General features: G+C 39.4%; 1 protein-coding gene across 6 annotated transcripts in view; it reads right to left on the reverse strand.

Annotated features, from left to right (window-relative positions):
• Positions 1-19,276, reverse strand: part of HPS5 (HPS5 biogenesis of lysosomal organelles complex 2 subunit 2) — a 47,534-nt gene that overhangs the window by 11,403 nt on the left and 16,855 nt on the right. For all 6 annotated transcript variants that reach the window (XM_082628914.1, XM_082628917.1, XM_082628918.1 and 3 more), the window contains 13 exons: positions 17,813-17,901; positions 16,609-16,787; positions 15,676-15,834; positions 14,902-15,088; positions 14,098-14,221; positions 12,934-13,083; positions 11,414-11,491; positions 10,527-11,107; positions 5,578-5,698; positions 5,220-5,375; positions 4,330-4,449; positions 3,009-3,122; positions 1,514-1,620 (listed from right to left, as the gene is read on the reverse strand). In XM_082628914.1, the coding sequence (XP_082485040.1) occupies positions 1,514-1,620; positions 3,009-3,122; positions 4,330-4,449; positions 5,220-5,375; positions 5,578-5,698; positions 10,527-11,107; positions 11,414-11,491; positions 12,934-13,083; positions 14,098-14,221; positions 14,902-15,088; positions 15,676-15,834; positions 16,609-16,787; positions 17,813-17,901 (2,165 nt within the window). The remainder of the gene's footprint in view (positions 1-1,513; positions 1,621-3,008; positions 3,123-4,329; positions 4,450-5,219; positions 5,376-5,577; positions 5,699-10,526; positions 11,108-11,413; positions 11,492-12,933; positions 13,084-14,097; positions 14,222-14,901; positions 15,089-15,675; positions 15,835-16,608; positions 16,788-17,812; positions 17,902-19,276) is intronic.

The following is a 19,276-nucleotide window of genomic DNA, read 5'->3' on the forward strand; positions in this document are numbered from 1 at the left end:
AATAACCAGGCAAATAGCTGGGATCAGAATGACCGTGGTGGAGCCAAAGAAAGTAGATAGATATGAGGTATATATTTGGCAGCAAAAGCAACATTCTTTGAAGTGAAATATAAGTTAGGAGAGAAAAATGTCAAGAAAAGACTCCCATTTAATATACCAAGGGTAAGAATAGCTATTATTATTATATTAACAAAATATTAAGAGTACTTTTATCTGGGTGGGAAGAATTTTAGGTGATATCTTCATTCTTCCTAGATTTTCCATTTTTTTCTGTAACAAACATCATGTTGTAACTTTAAAAGCATAAATCATTTATATCTTAACTTTTCTGGTTATTTTTCCAAAGTGAACTCATCTATAGTTCTACAAAACCATGTGACCCTCTTGTTTCATTTTTGAAACAAAGATGATTCAGTTATTATTGCTGTAACTGTGACACCTGAGGCTATCTCTTTGCCAGTCATCTGGTTTCTTTGCTTGGTTGTAACTTTTCTTCTTCTACAGCAATAGGGCTGAAAAAGGCTGTAGGTCACACTGTTAGATGAAGGATCCTGATGTCATGCTGCTGGCGTCTCTGCATTGACATGAATAAAGTAACACTACAAAACAGACCAAGACCACCTCTCTGAGTGCAGGATGAACTCTCAGACTTCAGAAATCAGTGTGTCAAAGCCCTGGCCTCCTGACTCCCATTTTATCTGTATTGAATTGACGAAAATTAAAAAAAAAAAAAAAAAAACCCTAAGTACCTGTAAAGGCTTAGGAAAATCTGACTGCTACTCTACTGTAAGTTCGTCTTAGTGATACCTAACTTTGGGCTGTGTAAAATGGCAACATGATGCAGATCAAAAAACCTGAGCACAAGCTTTAGAGATGGTCAGACCTGGTCTGAACACCAGCTCCAGCATTAACTAGTTGTATGACTGTGGGGAAACTAATTACCCTTTTTTCTGGGCCTCAATCATAACTTTTTAAAAACTGAAATAATAGTAACTATCCCACAGGTTTAATATCTCATTTAAACAGCATATGGAAAAGCATCAGGTATCAATATAATGCCTCACATGGTAGGCACTCATGAAACAGAAAAGTTGCCTGTAGTTTATTTCTAGTTATGATTTCATGGTATACCAAGTAGTTCAGATCAAAAACAAAAAAAACCTCCAAAAATGAGACAGCTAGCTAGAATAACATAAATGATCATTGAAATATTTATTAAATTTCTTTTTTTTTTTTTTTTTTTGCAGTACGCGGGCCTCTCACTGTTGTGGCCTCTCCCGTTGCAGAGCACAGGCTCCGGACGCGCAGGCTCAGCGGCCATGGCTCACGGGCCCAGCCGCTCCGCGGCATGTGGGATCTTCCCGGACCGGGGCACGAACCCGGGTCCCCTGCATCAGCAGGCGGACTCTCAACCACTGCGCCACCAGGGAAGTCCATCAAATTTCTTTACTGAATAGTCTGTAGTGACTTCTAAAATACTATAACCAAGAATAACCGATTGGGATTTACATACCATTGTCCCCTTCCATCAGGCTCATATCATTCAGATACACAATATTCGTGAAGGCCTCTCTTCTTCTCCCCAGCTCCCAACAGAGAATAAGATATCCAGGCCAGAAACTTCAAAGAGAGAGGAATAAAAGGCAGTGAATTTATCTGGAGCTGTGTGGTCCAATACTGTAGATATTAGCCACATGTGGCTATTTATATTTAAATTAAATAAAATTTAAAAGTCAGTTCTTCAGTTGACCAATTCATATTTCAAGTACTTAATGGCCACATGTGACTAGTGGCTACCATACTAGACAGCGTGATAGAATATTTCCACTGCCTCAGAAAATTCTATTAGACAGCCCTGATCTAGAGCATTTAAGAAAATAAATAAAGCTAGCGATAAGTACTGACATTTGAGGCCAAGCCCCAATTATGAGACATTTAAGCTTATACACTTCATAAACTTTAAGGTTCAATAACAAACTAGCATATTTCTTCCCCAAGTATGCAAACTTTGGAAGTTCTCCTTGACTCCCCCTTCCTTCATTTGCTATACCCAGTATCTACAGGTCCCACTGCATTTTCCTTTGAAATGTGCCATTAGATGTGCTCCTTCTGCTGACCTAGAATCAATTTGGTCATACCTGAATTACTGCACCAGTTTCCTAGCTGGCCTTCCTTTCTCGTCTCCAATCTTTCTCATGTATGAAACCAGAAATGATCTCCAGAAACCTCCATTTTATCATGTCATTTTTGTACCAAAAAGGCTAAAAGGGTCTCTGCTTAAATTCTTCTAACCACCTTTCAAGGTCCTATATGATCTCATGACCCACAACCTGGCCAGTCTCATCCCTCATTATCAGTGAACAAATATGTACCAAGTGCCTACCACTTTATGAAGTATGCATCATGAGGGAAAAGGAAGGCACATGTCCCTATCTCCAAAAGACTGTAATCCAGATAAAGCCATAAGATAACATCTTCAGGCCATGAATAACTGATGAATATGTGGTACAGATAAAAAGCAATGTCAGTTTTTCATGGCCTTGCTCTTGCTGTTTCTCTCACCTGACTTGCCCTCCTCCTGGCTCCTGTTTGAATACAAATCCTACCCAGCCTTAGGGCTTACCTCAAAGTCTCACCTCCTCCCTGAGTCCTTCACCAGCCATTCTACTAAGCCAATTCTGATCTCTCCCTTCTCCGAAACTATATCAATTATAACTGTATCACACAGTCTGGTGCTTAATTAAATAAACCTGAGAACTGGGGCTAACAACTAAGCAAAAGGGGGAGAGAGGAATGAGCAAGGACCAGTCTCTTCCACACACAAAATACACTCAAAATTTAAAGACAAAAAAAGATGTTTATTATCACTTAAAACAAAAAGCCACCTTTATGCAGCAAAAAAAAAAATCCCAAATGACACAGCATATCCGTTCAGGCCCCTAACTACAAAGTTACTAACTAAAATGATTCTAATCTTAACTTCAGCTTCTAGGAAAATTCTCACTTACCCATGAGACCTACAGATGTCAGTCGCTTTCTCTTTTGTTGTAAAATCTGCAGGAAGTTTAATTAGATGAAGGATTAGCTGACTGTAACCCCAGGAAAACAAGTGGGAATGAGGCCTGAAAAATGAAAAACATATCAGTAAATTAGACAGGAAATAAACTCTACAAAAATGCTTATTCGTCAGCTGATAGGTAAGATCAGAGTTTAATTATATTTTTTCCATTATTATATTTTTCAAACATTTCTACTTGGCCTTTGAAAAATTAAAACAGCTATTTTTCCAATGACAAATACCTGTTTTTTTTTAAATTATATATTTGAGTAATCAAAAGCAAAAGAAAGAAGCTCATAATTCCATCACTCACAGATAGCCATTTTATATCCTTCCAGACCTTTTTCCCTAGGCATATAAGATAGGCATTTTGGGAGCTTTTAAAAAGTTTCTCCTGGAGGAAAACACAAGGAATATTTCTGATAGATTACAAGTAACAGTGTGTACTTTTTATGAATTCTGTTTTTTTAAAACTCCTAATCAGGGACTTCCCCAGTGGCGCAAAGTTTAAGAATACGCCTGCCAATGCAGGGGACACGGGTTTGATCCCTGGTCCGGGAAGATCCCACATGCCGCGGAGCAACTAAGCCCGTGCTCCACAACTACTGAGCCTGCAAATCTAGAGCTCGTGAGCCACAACTACTGAGCCCGTGTGCCACAACTACTGAAGCCCATGCACCTAGAGCCCATGCTCCTCAACAAGAGAAGCCACTGCTCACCACAACTAGAGAAAGCCCGTGCACAGCAACGAAGACCCAATGCAGCCAAAAAATAATTAAAAGCTTTAAAAAGTACTAGAAAAGCTTTAAAAAAAAAAAAAAAAGAGTCCAAGTTAAAAAAAAATCCTGTATCAGGTTACATCTAAACATCCCTTGGCAAATTTCTAGGAAGAAAACACACACACACACACACACACACACACACACACACACAATTTTCTAACAATTTTCTTCTAACACAGGTTTAGTCACCAAGGTCTCTTAATGTTGGTCCATGAAAGAGTTTCAGTAGCCCAGTTTAATTCTCTGCAATCATGTGCAAAATTCTGCATAAATGTGCATTTTTCTGAGAGGAATCATTAGATTCTTAGAGGGTCTGTGATTCAAAAAATGTTCAGAACCACTAAGCAGTACACTCAATCTGATTACTACCATGACTTGAGTCAGTCGCTTCCATAGCTGTTCCTGAAGTAAGCCCAGAATGCTATATGTGAATAAACTGGTTCCATTCCAAAGGAGCAGCAGAGCTTAGAAACAGGACTCCTTCTATACCTGGGGTCTCCTTCATCGTCCATAGTGCTGGTGCTTGGGGGAGCATCATGGGACACTGCCAACAGCAGCCAATCCAATCTTAAAGACTCTGGTTGTAGGAGGGACTCAAGGAAGAATGGCCTAAGAGAAAGTTGGGGAAAAAATCACCAATATTCATGCTGAGAAAGGAAAGATAAAATGTGCAGATGTGAAGAAAATGTTATTAAGGGATCAAGACAGTGGATGAAATAACTTGAAAACTCTTCTGCTACAAAATGTAAAGAAATGCTGGTGAAAATCTAACAGCCTTTTAACTGAACAGTTGAGCTTCAAGATAATAAGGAAAATACCAAAGGGCCCCCCCAAAAAAGGAGAAATAAATACCAGTATAGCAAATGTGAACCAATCAGAAGAAACAGAGGGGGGAAGTTGCCATTCTCAATAACCAAAGGACATGTGTGTTTACTGCCATGTGGAGATAGGAAGTGAGGCCTCAGCCCAAAGAAGTTAAGAGCTGTAACTGAGATCCACCCACAGAAAGCTGGGATATATCACCAATAAAAAGGTGGCAGAAAATCCACTCGCTGGCAGAGACAACAAGGAAGCTTATCTTTCTTAGCCTAGGCCTTGAAACGGAGTTTAATTTTACACTGTTGATCTGAGAATCTCTGAGAGGGAGAGAGGGAGGAAAGAGAAGTGTGGGTTATGCGCACATTTGTGGTGTGTGCTGTGAATTGTGAAAGAATGGAACATAACTGCCAAAATCCTCCTCTTCCATACCAGGTGCCTCAATCCTGTGGCAGTTAATAGTAAAAATGTTCCAACTGCTTATACTAGAGAAACAGTGCCCTATCAAAAGAGAGTCCAAAAAAAAAAAAAAGGAGGGTCTGCAAATATTCTCTCCTTCTCACCGTTGATCTTCAGGCTTTGATTTTACCAGACTGTCTAAATAAGCCAAAAACTGAGCAGGATGATGATGACAAAGTTGCATGACATCTGAAGGCAAAATGGATGGATAAAACCTGATTAAGGATCGAAGGGCAGATTCTCCAAATTTCTCATACAATCTGCATTTAAAAACAAAACATGTTAGTCTCCAACTTCAGTAAGATAATATAACTTGGTTACATTATCTACGTATTTATTAGAAATGAAAATAAATACACTAACAAGAAGCTGCTCAACATGTAACAAAGTAAAACTTTACAGACTGAGACGAAGAAAATGTCTGTGCTTTAGTTCACATGAACAACATACAGGACCACTCACCGGGTAGCATAAGCAATCAACAAAGGACTGTCAAAAGAGACCAAGTCATCCAATAACTTTAATCTTGTTGGAAGGTCTCCTTCTTCCATCTTTATATATGTAGGATTGGAACTTGCCATTTCTAAAAGACAAAGCACACCCCTTTCCCTTCATCTCATAGCGGTAAATATTTTATTCATGAACACATTAATCAACAATCATTAGTCATGCACCGACTGTGTGCAAGTCCCAACATTTGTAAAGCATCATAGGAGAGACAAAAACAGAACAAGAGACAAGCTCTGCTTTTAAGGACTTTAAAATCAAATTGGGTAATCAAGACAGTATGGCACTGGCACAAAAACAGAAATATAGATCAGTGGAACAGGATTGAAAGCCCAGAGATAAGCCCACACACATATGGTCACCCTATCTTTGATAAAGGAGGCAAGAATACACAGTGGAGAAAAGAAAGCCTCTTCAATAAGCGGTGCTGGGAAAACTGGACAGGTACACGTAAAAGTATGAAATTAGAACACTCCCTAACACCATACACAAAAATAAACTCAAAGTGGATTAAAGGCCTAAATGTAAGGCCAGACACTATCAAACTCTTAGAGGAAAACATAGGCAGAACACTCTATGACATAAATCACAGCAAGATCCTTTTGGACCCACCTCCTAGAGAAATGCAAATAAAAACACAAACAAATGGGACCTAATGAAACTTCAAAGCTTTTGCACAGCAGAAGAAACCATAAACAAGACCAAAAGACAACCCTCAGAATGGGAGAAAATATTTGCAAACGAAGCAACTGACAAAGGATTAATCTCCAAAATTTACAAGCAGCTCATGCAGCTCAATATCAAAAAAACAAACAACCCAATCCAAAAATGGGCAGAAGACCAAAATAGACATTTCTCCAAAGAAGATATACAGATTGCCAACAAACACATGAAAGGATGCTCAACATCATTAATCATTAGAGAAATGCAAATCAAAACTACAATGAGATATCATCTCACACCGGTCAGAATGGCCATCATCAAAAAATCTACAAACAGTAAATGCTGGAGAGGGTATGGAGCAAAGGGAACCCTCTTGCACTGTGGGGGGAATGTAAATTGACAGAGCCACTATGGAGAACAGTATGGAGGTTCCTTAAAAAACTAAAAATAGAATTACCATACGACCCAGCAATCCCACTACTGGGCATATACCCTGAGAAAACCCTAATTCAAAAAGAGTCATCGGGCTTCCCTGGTGGCGCAGTGGTTGAGAGTCCGCCTGCCGATTCAGGGAACACGGGTTTGTGCCCCGGTTCAGGAGGATCCCACATGCCGCGGAGCGGCTGAGCCCGTGAGCCATGGCCGCTGAGCCTGCGCGTCCGGAGCCTGTGCTCCGCAACAAGAGAGGCCACAACAGTGAGAGGCCCACACACTGCAAAAAAAAAAGAGTCATGTGGGCCTCCCTGGTGGCGCAAGTGGTTGAGAGTCCGCCTGCCGATGCAGGGGATACGGGTTCGTGCCCCGGTCTGGGAGGATCCCATATGCCGCGGAGCGGCTGGGCCCGTGAGCCATGGCCGCTGGGCCTGCGCATCCGGAGCCTGTGCTCCGCAACGGGGGAGGCCACAACAGTGAGAGGCCCGCATACCGCAAAAAGAAAAAAAAAAAAAAAAAAAAAAAAAAAAAAAGAGTCATGTACCAAAATGTTCATTGCAGCTCTGGTTACAATAGCCAGGACATGGAAGCAACCTAAGTGTCCATCAACAGATGAATGGATAAAGAAGATGTGGCACATATATGCAATGGAATATTACTCAGCCGTAAAAAGAAATGAAATTGAGTTATTTGTAGTGAGGTGGATGGACCTAGAGTCTGTCATACAGAATGAAGTAAGTCAGAAAGAGAAAAACAAATACCATATGCTAACACATATATATGAAATCTAAGGAAAAAAAAAAGTCATGAAGAACCTAGGGGCAAGACGGGAATAAAGACACAGACCTACTAGAGAATGGACTTGAGGATATGGGGAGGGGGAAGGGTAAGCTGTGACAAAGTGAGAGAGTGGCATGGACATATATACACTACCAAACATAAAACAGATAGCTAGTGACGAAGCGAAAGAGAGGCATGGACATATATACACTACCAAACGTAAGGTAGATAGATAGAGGGAAGCAGCCGCAGAGCACAGGGAGATCAGCTCGGTGCTTTGTGACCGCCTGGAGGGGTGGGATGGGGAGGGTGGGAGGGAGGGAGATGCATGAGGGAGGGGATGTGGGAACAGATGTATATGTATGACTGATTCACTTTGTTATAAAGCAGAAACTAATAATAAAAAAAAAAAAAAAAAAAAAAAAAAACACAGATAGCTAGTGGGAAGCAGCCGCATAGCACAGGGATATCAGCTAGGTGCTTTGTGACCACCTAGAGGGGTGGGATAGGGAGGGTGGGAGGGATGGAAACTCAAGAGGGAAGAGATATGGGAACACATGCATATGTATAACTGATTCACTTTGTTATAAAGCAGAAACTAACACACCATTGTAAAGCAATTATACTCCAATAAAGATGTTAAAAAAAAAATCAAATTGGGAGGCAAAGCATATTGGAAGTTTTAAACAAGATAAAGGAACAGATAACCAATACGTGACTATTACCATTGAAAATGTCCCCTTTATATATGTAATATATGTATTACATATATAAGCTATTATATATAAGCTATTATATATGCAAGCTAATATATATATAAGCTATATTTCTACCATCAATACCAAATTCTTCAGTTTTTTTCTAGAACTGATATCCCTAATCCATCTTTTGGAACAAAATAAGTTAATTAAATTTAATTAAATTAACTTTAAAATATTTGACCTATTTTTTAAAAACATCAGTTATAGCAAATCTTCCTCCAAAGGAAGATCTGACTTTGGGGAATAGCCAAGTCATTTAAAGCCAAGTGTGTAAATAAAGTGAGTGAAGATCTAGTTAAAACTACTTGTAGTTAAAAAATATATGTTTACATATATATGAATCTAAAGTAAAATGAGTTTTTTCAAGAAGTTTTCAACTAGCTCTGAAGATAAATCCCAAAGAACAGTTCCAAAGCTGTTTTCATGATTACAACATCATTAGAAGAGTAGAACCTGTTCAATAGACCATTTCTAAAGAGCCAAACCTTCAATTTCTGATATATTTGTTTAAAAAAATATATCAATTTTTCCCAGTTTCATTATTTCCAATTTGATTGGGTCAGACAGTAAGTATTTAAAGGGATTCAGAGGAGAAGGTCATCATTTAGAGCATATGAAGTAAGGGAAAGCTTTATGATTGGGTGGGTGCTAAGCCAAACTTATCCCCTTAAATTCAATTTGGAAGCAGCTGCATCATCTCAAACACCCACCACACTTGCTCCAGCCAGCTCCAGCAATAAGTTAACCACTCAGGTTGATGAAGTGGTTACTTTTTTTTGCTATTTTCCTGTAACCAAGGTTGGGTACAATCACATAATAGAGACAGATATAACAAATTTCCAGTAAGTAATATCAAACATTTGAACTTATTCGAAAAGAAATAACTCTTCTTACTTCAACATAAAAGACAGTCTACCTCAATTCAGAAAAAGAAGCTGAAATCATTTCTTATGCTTTTAACTGCTAAATGTGAATTGAGGTAGAACTGTAACCAAAGATCCTTGTTTCTAGAAACCTTAACGATCTTTAAGTCAGATAATATAAAAATGTATCTCTACTTGTGACTACTCACTTTTGGTAATGAATAAAAAGTTTGCTTAAAGTCTACATCAATTATTAGAAACATGACACCTGTTATTCAGAGTTTTGAGTTAAGAAAATCCACCTGTTCAAAAACATGGGACTATGTAGTAGAAAGGCCAGGCATGGCCTCTAGGGTATGAAAGCTGGTTTCTACATGAGGATGACCAACAGTGTAACCTTCAATCAAGTGTGAAGCAGAGGCTGCTGACTGCCCACCAAAATCTCTGAGGCAGACATGCAAGCTCCTGACCCATGTCCATCCTCTTCCTTCTAGACACCTGGAGAGGTCATTTCCCAGACTCCTTTGCAGTTAGGTGGGGCCATGAGATAGAATTCTCACCAATAGAAGAGATGTAAGCCACTACCAGGCCACACCTCCCTGTAAGAGCCTGTCTGCCTCTTCCACATGCTTCCCCCTGGACATAGCAACCCAGTCTTAATCATCAGCCCTAAGGGAGGATAGAGATCAAAAAAATGGAAGGAACTTGGAACCCTGAGTTACCACATGCAAGAGAGCTGCCCGCTGACCTGGAACATCTGTCCTGGGCTGATATATGAGCAAGAAATAAACTACCATATCTGAGTTATTATATTGTATCTGAGTTATTATGAGATATTACAGCAGTTTAGCCTACTCAACTATTATAATCTCTCTGTGCCTCAGTTTCCTTACCTATTAAACAGAATAACACCATCTACTCCAAAGTGTTGTAAGGACGAAATGAAAGAATGCTGGCAAAGTGTTTAGCATATTATCTGGCACTTGGTGAGTACTCAATAAATGGTATATATTATCTCTATATTAGTAAGTTACATGAGGGATTTTCTGGTTTTCATATATCTGCATTTATAAAATTTTACTTAAACCCAACTTCTCCAACATTGCTGTATCATTTTCTGAATGACTGTGAGAGAAATAAAACTAACTTCTTATAACAGTTGCAAGAACTATTACAAATTAAATTGAGTTGTAAATCAACTATACTTCAATTAAAAAAAAAAAGTGAGCAATCTCAACGGGAAAAAAAAACAACAAAAGACTAAATTGAGTGGAAAACTGAATGGATGGTTGACCAGAACAGAGGTGATTTTCTACTTAAATCTTCTTCTTTAAACTCAAAAATGCCAAGATGCTACTGTCCTCTATATAAACTTCTATCTTTGGTAAGGCAATCTGATTATTACCTTTCAGTCCTTCAATAAAAGTATCCCAAACACAAGGACTGTTAGTATAACTCAGCTTGATGCTCTCCTTTGCTCTTTTCAAGTCCAGAAGAAAAAAGTACTTCTTTAGGAACTGACAAGCCAGAATTTCAGGAGAGCACTGTTGCAAAGTGTGGTCTACATGTCTACTTGCACTTTTGATCTCAGAATTCAATACATTCAGTTCCAAACACAATGTTGTCACTTCAGCCAGGTCCTTCTGAAGACTGCCTGGTATACTGCATGGAGAACATACTTGAAAAATGTCATCATCCAGGGACTCCCTCAGACTATTCACAGATTCACATGCTGCTTGATCAACAGTTTCTTCATTGCCTAAAGAGTCCCTTTTTGCTTTTTCATCTTCTTCGTCTAATATTCCCTTTGTTGACTCATCAAGCGATAGCATACCCTGGTTTGATTCCATGGATGAGTTGCTAGTATCTGAAATGCCTGAAAAGTCCTTCATGGCAAATGTTTTTTCTAACTGTGAAAGCCACTCCTGTAAAACCATTTTCAGAGACTGTGGTTCAAACAATACCAGTGGGTCCTGTAGCTTGGTCCTATATAAGGCAGACAAGTATGAAATTTATGTTTTACGTGGTTTTTCAAAAACAAACTGTTTCATGCTAAATAAGCCTAACAGATACAATATTGCTTATCCAGAATAAATGTTGCTTTTCAACTCGTTAAATAACAATTATCTCAGTAGCAAGACAACAACACAGAGAACATTACCTTTGTATTAATTCATGAATTTCAATTCCAAATGAAACTGCCTCTTGCCCACACTGTCTCAGGACTACTACTAATGATCTCAAAAAGTCATTCCCACTCACTATAAAACTTTCTCACCCATAAATACTCACATTGCTTCTGCTGTTGCCATTTTGAGCTCTTGAAACTTGTCCTCTTCTGGAGGTTGACTAGTTACTTCTTCTTGTCCCCTAGAAAAGTGTGAGAAGAGTTCAAGGGGATTAGAACCTTCTTGGGCAAATATTTCTAAGTGCTCACTAAGTGGTAGGTATTGTACTTAATGATACATGAAACAAACAGATGAGTATAAAAAATGGTCCATGGCTTCAAGAAGAGTAAGTTCAAGTCAGAGTAAGCCCTAGTCAGAAAGAAAGGCAAGAAAACAACTGTAATATAAAAAAGAATAGAATGAATGCTAAAGAGCAGCACAAGCACTGTGATCTGAAAGCACAGAAAAAGGAATAATTATTCTGACTAGGCAATCAAGAGAAGCTTTCCTGAGGAGGTGTATCTGCGTTAGGAAAAATGGGAGGAAAATACTGCACGTGGGAGAAACAGCATGAAGAAAAGTAGTGAGGTATACACACCCACCTCTCTGCCAGGACTAGAATTTAGAGTGCTTAGAAAGATGTGGTTGGAAATGAAGCTGGAAAGGTGGGCTAACGTCAGACTGAGGGCTGCCTTAAATGCCACAGCACTATCTACACTTTTTTCCCGATACACGTATGGATTCATAACTAAGTTACTCTAAGGGTAACACACCTTTTTTCTCATCTGAATGTCCAGTCAGTATACACTGGCCCTGTGGGTCTATCTCAATTCCTGGGTGAGTGCTGAGCTTGCCTGCCTCCAATGCCCAGGTCCCCTGAATTATGAGAAAAGGCAGAGACCAGATGGACAAGATGCTTCACACTGGGCTTCCCTGGTGGCGCAGTGGTTGAGAGTCCGCCTGCAGATGCAGGGGACACGGGTTCGTGCCCTGGTCTGGGAAGATCCCACATGCCATGGAGCGACTGGGCCCGTGAGCCATGGCCGCTGAGCCTGCGCGTCCGGAGCCTGTGCTCTGCAACGGGAGAGGCCACGGCAGTGAGAGGCCCGCGTACCGCAAAAAAAAAAAAAAAAAAAAGATACTTCACAATGTGCCAGACCAAGGGCTCTGCTACAACTCCACTACATGAGGACTATGCCACCAGCATTTCATAGGAAGGCACGTGACAACATTAATGCCAATGCTCTCATCTTACAGGCCAGAGGGCATTAGTCACCAACGTCACATGCTAGTCAGAAGCAGAACCAGAACAAGGCCTATATCCTTGGTTATCCTACTCTTACTCTAATACTCCTTCTCTAACACTGCAGAAGTTTGAAGAGATTTGGAGGTGAGGGAAGTCGTTCAGGGAAAGATGGAAGAAGAGGTGCTAAATTAAAATTCTGTCTCAACAGACTTGTTATGGGTTGATGTAATTTTCCAACACTTACTCTGTGGTATTCACAGTTTTTATAAGCTATGCAAATAATCTACAATGAACAGAGTCATACATGTGTCTCCTTCAAGAGGACATGGTTTATGGCTCTCTTCAATCCGACAACTGTGTCCTCTAGAATTTACACAGATTTCTCTGCAACGGCTTACTCAGTGTCTTCCTCCTTTGGGCAAGTGACTGGACCCACATCCTCTTCACATGACTGCTCATCACCCCTGGGTTCTGGTCTCACTTTCATATCAGGGCTCGTATGAAGGGTGCCAATCTTCTCAGTAGTTTTACGCACAAAGCTAGAAACGCTGGAAGTCAAATACCAATAAACTAATATGAAAAGAATCTCATTACTGCCAAGAATGAAAATTTCAGTATCTGAGTTCTCTATGTTCCTGTCAGTCCCTGAAGGCAGCTTGGACTTAGCAAGTCTTTCTTTACTTGCTATAAAGAAAGACTCTTTACAGCAACTTCCTTAATCAATTACATATTTCACATAAGGCCCATGTAAAATTTATAATAAGGATTTACTTCATTTACTAAACTATTCTGATTCAATCCTAAAGAAAAGGTCTTTAATTGCAGCTGTGCCTGCAATGTTTCTGTCTACTTAGGCAAAGAAGGCCATGTGAAAACCTGCCCCATCCTAGCCAAAGAATTTCTTCAGGAAACTCAGCTGCTGATTTGTCACAATATATCCTTTGAAAACGCAAAATTTGTATCCAGTAAAACTCCCATTAGCAATGAAGGAGCTGCAGAAGTCTTCTCTTTCAAACTCAAATGTCTTTTTTTTTTTTTTTACAGAAATCATTAGTTTATTCATAATACAGGGACTCAATGACACATTGTATTGTATTAAGTTATAATTATGAAGCCTTTATCCTATTATGGTAAAACGTTTAAGTGGAAAAACTTGGACATAAATTCATATTAGTCAATTCTGGGCCCATGGAGTAGCTAGAAAGACTTCTGAAGAGTCTTCAATTCTGAGCCCAAACTAAGAAATGACTAATGATATATGGAAATTGTTCCTATCAGGGACGAGGAAAAAACATTTTTAAACTTTCACTCAGCCTGAGGGGAAAAAAAACCACATTTGTAACAACTCAAATATCCAGGTACTCAAACAAACAGGGAAGATAAATTCCCCAAGATTGAAATGAGAAGTAAACGGCTTCGTATAACAGGCTATATGAGGAATAATCTAGAGACTTTCTTGTTCCTCATTTAAAATGTCTTTCCATTCTCAGCGCAAAAGTGCCTAACATGACAACTGAAGTAAAACCAGAAGTGGGATTAAATGACAAGACTAATGAGTTTACCTTTCCTTGACAGCCTGAAGAGACACAAGAGGAGATGGAGAACGAAATGACAGTGGAATGCCGAAGGGGAGAAAAGTTTCATTCTTATCTGTCTCAAACATCACTGAAGCGTGTGAAACACTGTCTGATGAATGGAATTGGGGAGAAAAAACAAAATCTAATCACATGAAGTGTTTTTTAACCTTTAAAGAAATTCTGAAATGAATAAAGCAAAGGAAATGAAGGATTCAATACCAAAATCACAACTGACCCAAATACAAATGAGTGGAACACAGGTTTACAACATGCACAGGATGGTCCACATATAAAACACTTGGACAGGTACCTTCATTTTTCCTACTAACCCTGAATCCCCATAAGTCAGAAAGGAAGCTTAGAGTCGCTATTAATCTCTTCTCAACAGTTCGGTCACAGGAATACTTGAACAAAAAAAAAGTGAAGGCAATGACCCCCAAAACTGTAGTAATTTTTCATTCCGAATGGAAAATAATTTGGTTAGGATAAAATCGTTCCACTCTTTTGGTTAATGACCTCCTTTCTTAACCTTTCCAGCACTTTGATGCATGATAATAATTAGGTACTTTACCAATGTTAGCCTAAACAGAAGGGGAAAAAAACCCAACTAAACATAAATCCATTCTTCTAATGGTGAACAGATCAATAGGTCTGGATGGAAAGTCTAACAACTTAATAAAAATTATTAACACCTTGTAGAAAACTCTATGCGTGAGAAAATCTTGGCAAACAGAAGTCACAGAAAATAACTGCTTCACATCAGCAACCAATAAAAGACACATTCCTCACCTTCATTTCCGTGTGAGCCACAACACTGATCTGGTTGGTCCTCTTCTTGATGTGAGGTGAATTCTTTAAGTCTCTCATCTTCTGAGAGGGTTTGGCTGTGAAGGGAACAAGAGTCTTCATCTGACTGACTGCCTCTTCTACTATTAATGATACGATAAATACCAGAGTCCAAGATGCTGAAACTTTCCTAAAAAGAAAAAGAATTAAAGAAAAGTTAAACTTTTATAACACGATATAGCTTTTTAAGAGAAAAATCAACACTAAAAGAAACAAGTCATTAACGACAATTATGGCTTATTAGAACAAAATGGTGAGCAAGGTCTAGGCTCCTGGCAGCCAGGTCCCTCTCACCTGCTCATGGCATCATGCTACCATATTTCTCTAGTGGGTCTCCATGAAGTCTGGCTGTGAGAATGTGAGAATGAGGATTAAATGAGACAATCCTGAGCTGCACTGAGACTCAAGCTGGCATGAAGCATCTGAAATCACATATTAGGGGTAACTTAACTTGTTCTGGAGGCTATATGAGGTATATTTTCAAACAGAATATAATAAACAATGACAAAACAAAATACGGCTCTAAGACACACCTAAATGAAGGCTTCATAAGGTTGTCCAACACCTGAAAGAAAGCCCCCTCTTCACCACCCCCCCCAAACAATATACAACATGGAAAGGAAGGTAAGTTTTGGGATACTAGAGGTAAATGAGTACAAACTAATGTAGAACAATCTTACTGTACAGCAAAACCCTTTTAAAAGTGAGAATACCTACATGTGATGAAATGGAGCTTCTTCTACTGCTACAAGCTGAATCCAAAGGTTCAAATTTTAAGATCAATTCTTCCAGTTGGGAAATCAGATCACCATAGGTTGTTAAGTCCAGCTGAGATTTCAAATGTTCCAATTTATCTATAGTCAAAGTTTTTCTTCCCTAATAAAAGGATAAGTAGAACCAATAGGAGAGCTTTCGGTTTGTAACTAAATCTATATTCAAATGGCCAATACATTGAAAGAGGTCAAACATAGAACATAAAACCTCAAAGGTGCTTTCAAAGGGCTTTAAAAGTTAGTAAAAGACTTAATAAGAATTCTCTTAGGAATTAAGAATTTAGAATTACTGTACATATAATAATTTCACTTAAAACAAAGCCTTGGGCTTCCCTGGTGGCGCAGTGGTTGAGAATCTGCCTGCTAATGCAGGGGACACGGGTTTGAGCCCTGGTCTGGGAGGATCCCACATGCCGCGGAGCAACTAGGCCCGTGAGCCACAACTACTGAGCCTGCGCGCCTGGAGCCTGTGCTCCGCAACAAGAGAGGCCGCGACAGTGAGAGGCCCGTGCACCGCCATGAAGAGTGGCCCCCGCTTGCCACAACTAGAGATAGCCCTCGCACAGAAACGAAGACCCAACACAGCAAAAATAAATTAATTAATTAATAAACTCCTACCCCCAATATCTAAAACAAAAAACAAAAAAAAACAAGGCCTGAAATTCAAATAAATTTGTGGGTAAATTTGATTTGTTAAATAGAAAGTATACAGTTTTTCTCATCCCCATCCCCACTCCAGATTTATCTGTCATGCTTCCTTTGGGGATTTACTGCTGCTTAATCTGCAGGCTAGTAAAGACAAGCAACTGTGTAGCACAATCCTGCAAGCTAGAATGGTTTTAGCAACCCAGATGAACATGTAAGCTTTCTGACTCACTCTGCTGGCAATGACAGAATTCTGGAAAAGACAGCAAGTTTGAGCAGCCAGGTTCCACAGGCCTCTCCTTAGCAGGCGTTCCACACAACGTTCCACAGATAACAGGGAAAGATGGGAGACCTTCCCATTTAGGTGCAAACAGAACAGCTCATTCTTACAGACAGCCACATCCTGAATATCTACAAAAACCACAGGGGTGAACACACAGGACATTAACCATGTACTCCTTTTCCATTTTCGTGATGGCTGAAATTATTCTAATAAATTCATTTTCTATATAGGGTTTGGCTTGATTGAATTTCACCTCTATTTTTATACTTGCATTTCAATGAAGAAATCATATCTTAGACACTATTCTTTTAAAAAAGATCAAGAATAAAAGATACAGAGAAAGAAATGTCTCTGATCTAAAATCCTGTTTTTAAAAATGCTATTTTTTGTGAAAAGAAATTGGGACTTTAAAAGAGGGCACTTCAGAGGCCAGACTATCACATTTCTGAGTTACAAATCTGATACCAGTAACAGATTTCAGTGCAGTGTGTAAATCAACAAACTGTTCATGAAAAAACACCTGTCTTGGCAGAACACCATGAAATGACCTAAAAAACTAGTTTTCACGGGACACCCTTAGGAAACTTAATTCACGAGAAATCAATGTTGGTCAGATCAGTAAGTAATGGTTCCTTCACCTTTTTTATGCTTTTACAAAGTAGAAAATGACTCAAAAGTCAGGATACACTCTCTGAACAGTCATGATTTATTTCCTCCATTTCTGGTTTAAACCAGAAGAATACAGAGATTGACTTTCTCTGCCTCAGCCACATAAAATGGCTATTGTTCCCACAAGGACTTTTCAACCCTAAATTATTAAGACACAAAACAGGAGTTAAAGCAAGACTTCTAACAGGGATAAAATTCAGGGTAAGTAGAGGGGAAAATTAACCCATTCAATCCTTAGCAGTGGTTGCTAATATTTAAGAATAAATGAAAATTGTATTTAAAATAACTAAATAACTATACATAGATTCACAAATGTATACTTCTGTAAGTACCTTATAATGGGATACATCTATGATGTTAATCTTTAAAAGAAATGTCACCTCATTCTATTTTCTACTTCTTACAGTGCAAGAGAATCCTCCTACAATAATTAAATCTTTCACAAGCATGCGATTAAAAATTACATGAAGGAAAACACAATTACCCTTGACTTCACTCCAAAGAAGAACTTGAACATTCTGAGGAAGGAAAATATAAATTCCTCTTTCTGTCCAAGTCAGCACACAGTGCTCACTGCAAGAGAAAATGGAAGAGGTCAAGAGAATTCTAGTTTGCTCGGAATTAGAAGTTTATAATTCCCTGATTTCAGACCCTCACGTTAGCTATTAAAGCAAAATCAGCCTGTACAAAGAAAGCAACAGTTGATCCAGCCAATCACATCCTACCACCTCTTTTCTGTCTGTAACAACAGGCCAGTAAAAGATAGCATAATATGACACCAAAGTGGGAAAAATTCAGATACACGAAATATCTTCTAGAAAAATAAAAGGCTGGTATCTTACCTGACGTTTGTTAAAGTATCTAAACTTCCCATATCTGGTATGACATCTAAAACAAAGACTAAACATCACATCTAACCACCAATCACTGCTCTAGTGAGCCACTTTTAGGGAGGATAATATATATATTTTTTAATGTGTTTATTTATTTATTTGTTTTTGGCTTCATTGGGTCTTTGTTGCTGCGCGTGGGCTTTCTCTAGCTGCGGCGAGTGGGGGCTACTCTTCGTTGTGGTGTGTGGGCTTCTCATTGCAGTGGCTTCTCTTGCTGTGGAGCACGGGCTCTAGGCCCGCGGGCTTCAGTAGTTGTGGCTCGCGGGCCCTAGAGCGCAAGCTCAGTAGTTGTGGCGCACCAGCTTAGTTGCCCCGCGGCATGTGGGATCTTCCCGGACCAGGGCTTGAACCGTGTCCTCTGCATTGGCAGGTGGACTCTTAATCACTACGCCACCAGGGAAGTCCCAGGGAGGGTAATATTTTGATGTCCTTCGTTGTATGTGGGCAATAAAAGGTTGAAAACTACCAGTCAACTATGGGAGTTTATTTTTTTCATTAAAGGCTATACCTATATTATCTAACCTTGTAGCATCTCATCAAGACACGAGTGTTATCCCTATTTTATAAAAAAGAAAAACTGAAGCCCAGAGAGATAAATAACATGTTGAAGGCCATTCAGCATGAATACAGAAGAGACAGAATTTATACCAAGGACTGTCTGGCTCCAAAACCTGGACTTTTTTCTCCATACCTCACAGAAGCTACTTCTACCCTCATTTATCCTCACTGACCCACCCACTGTTATCTGGAATCCTGATCATCCCACTTAACTACATTCTTGGAAAGTCACAGATCTCCTAAATGCCAAACCCAATAACCTACTTTCTCATCTTCCTTCTTGATCCCCAAGCAGAGGCCAACTCTGCAGACTGTTCCTTCCTTCCTGAATCTCGCCTTCCTAGACTCTGGACACTACTTCTTGGTCCACCTTCCTTTCCAGTCCTCTGGTGCTCTCCATCTCTGCTCATCTCCTTCTATACTCCTTTGCTCATATATCTCATTTACTCTCTCGAGGCTGCTATTATTTTTTTATACACCACTGGTAATCCCCAGTC

Source organism: Mesoplodon mirus (assembly GCF_964341445.2).
Source record: "Mesoplodon mirus genome assembly, chromosome: 7".
Taxonomy (NCBI): domain Eukaryota; kingdom Metazoa; phylum Chordata; class Mammalia; order Artiodactyla; family Ziphiidae; genus Mesoplodon; species Mesoplodon mirus.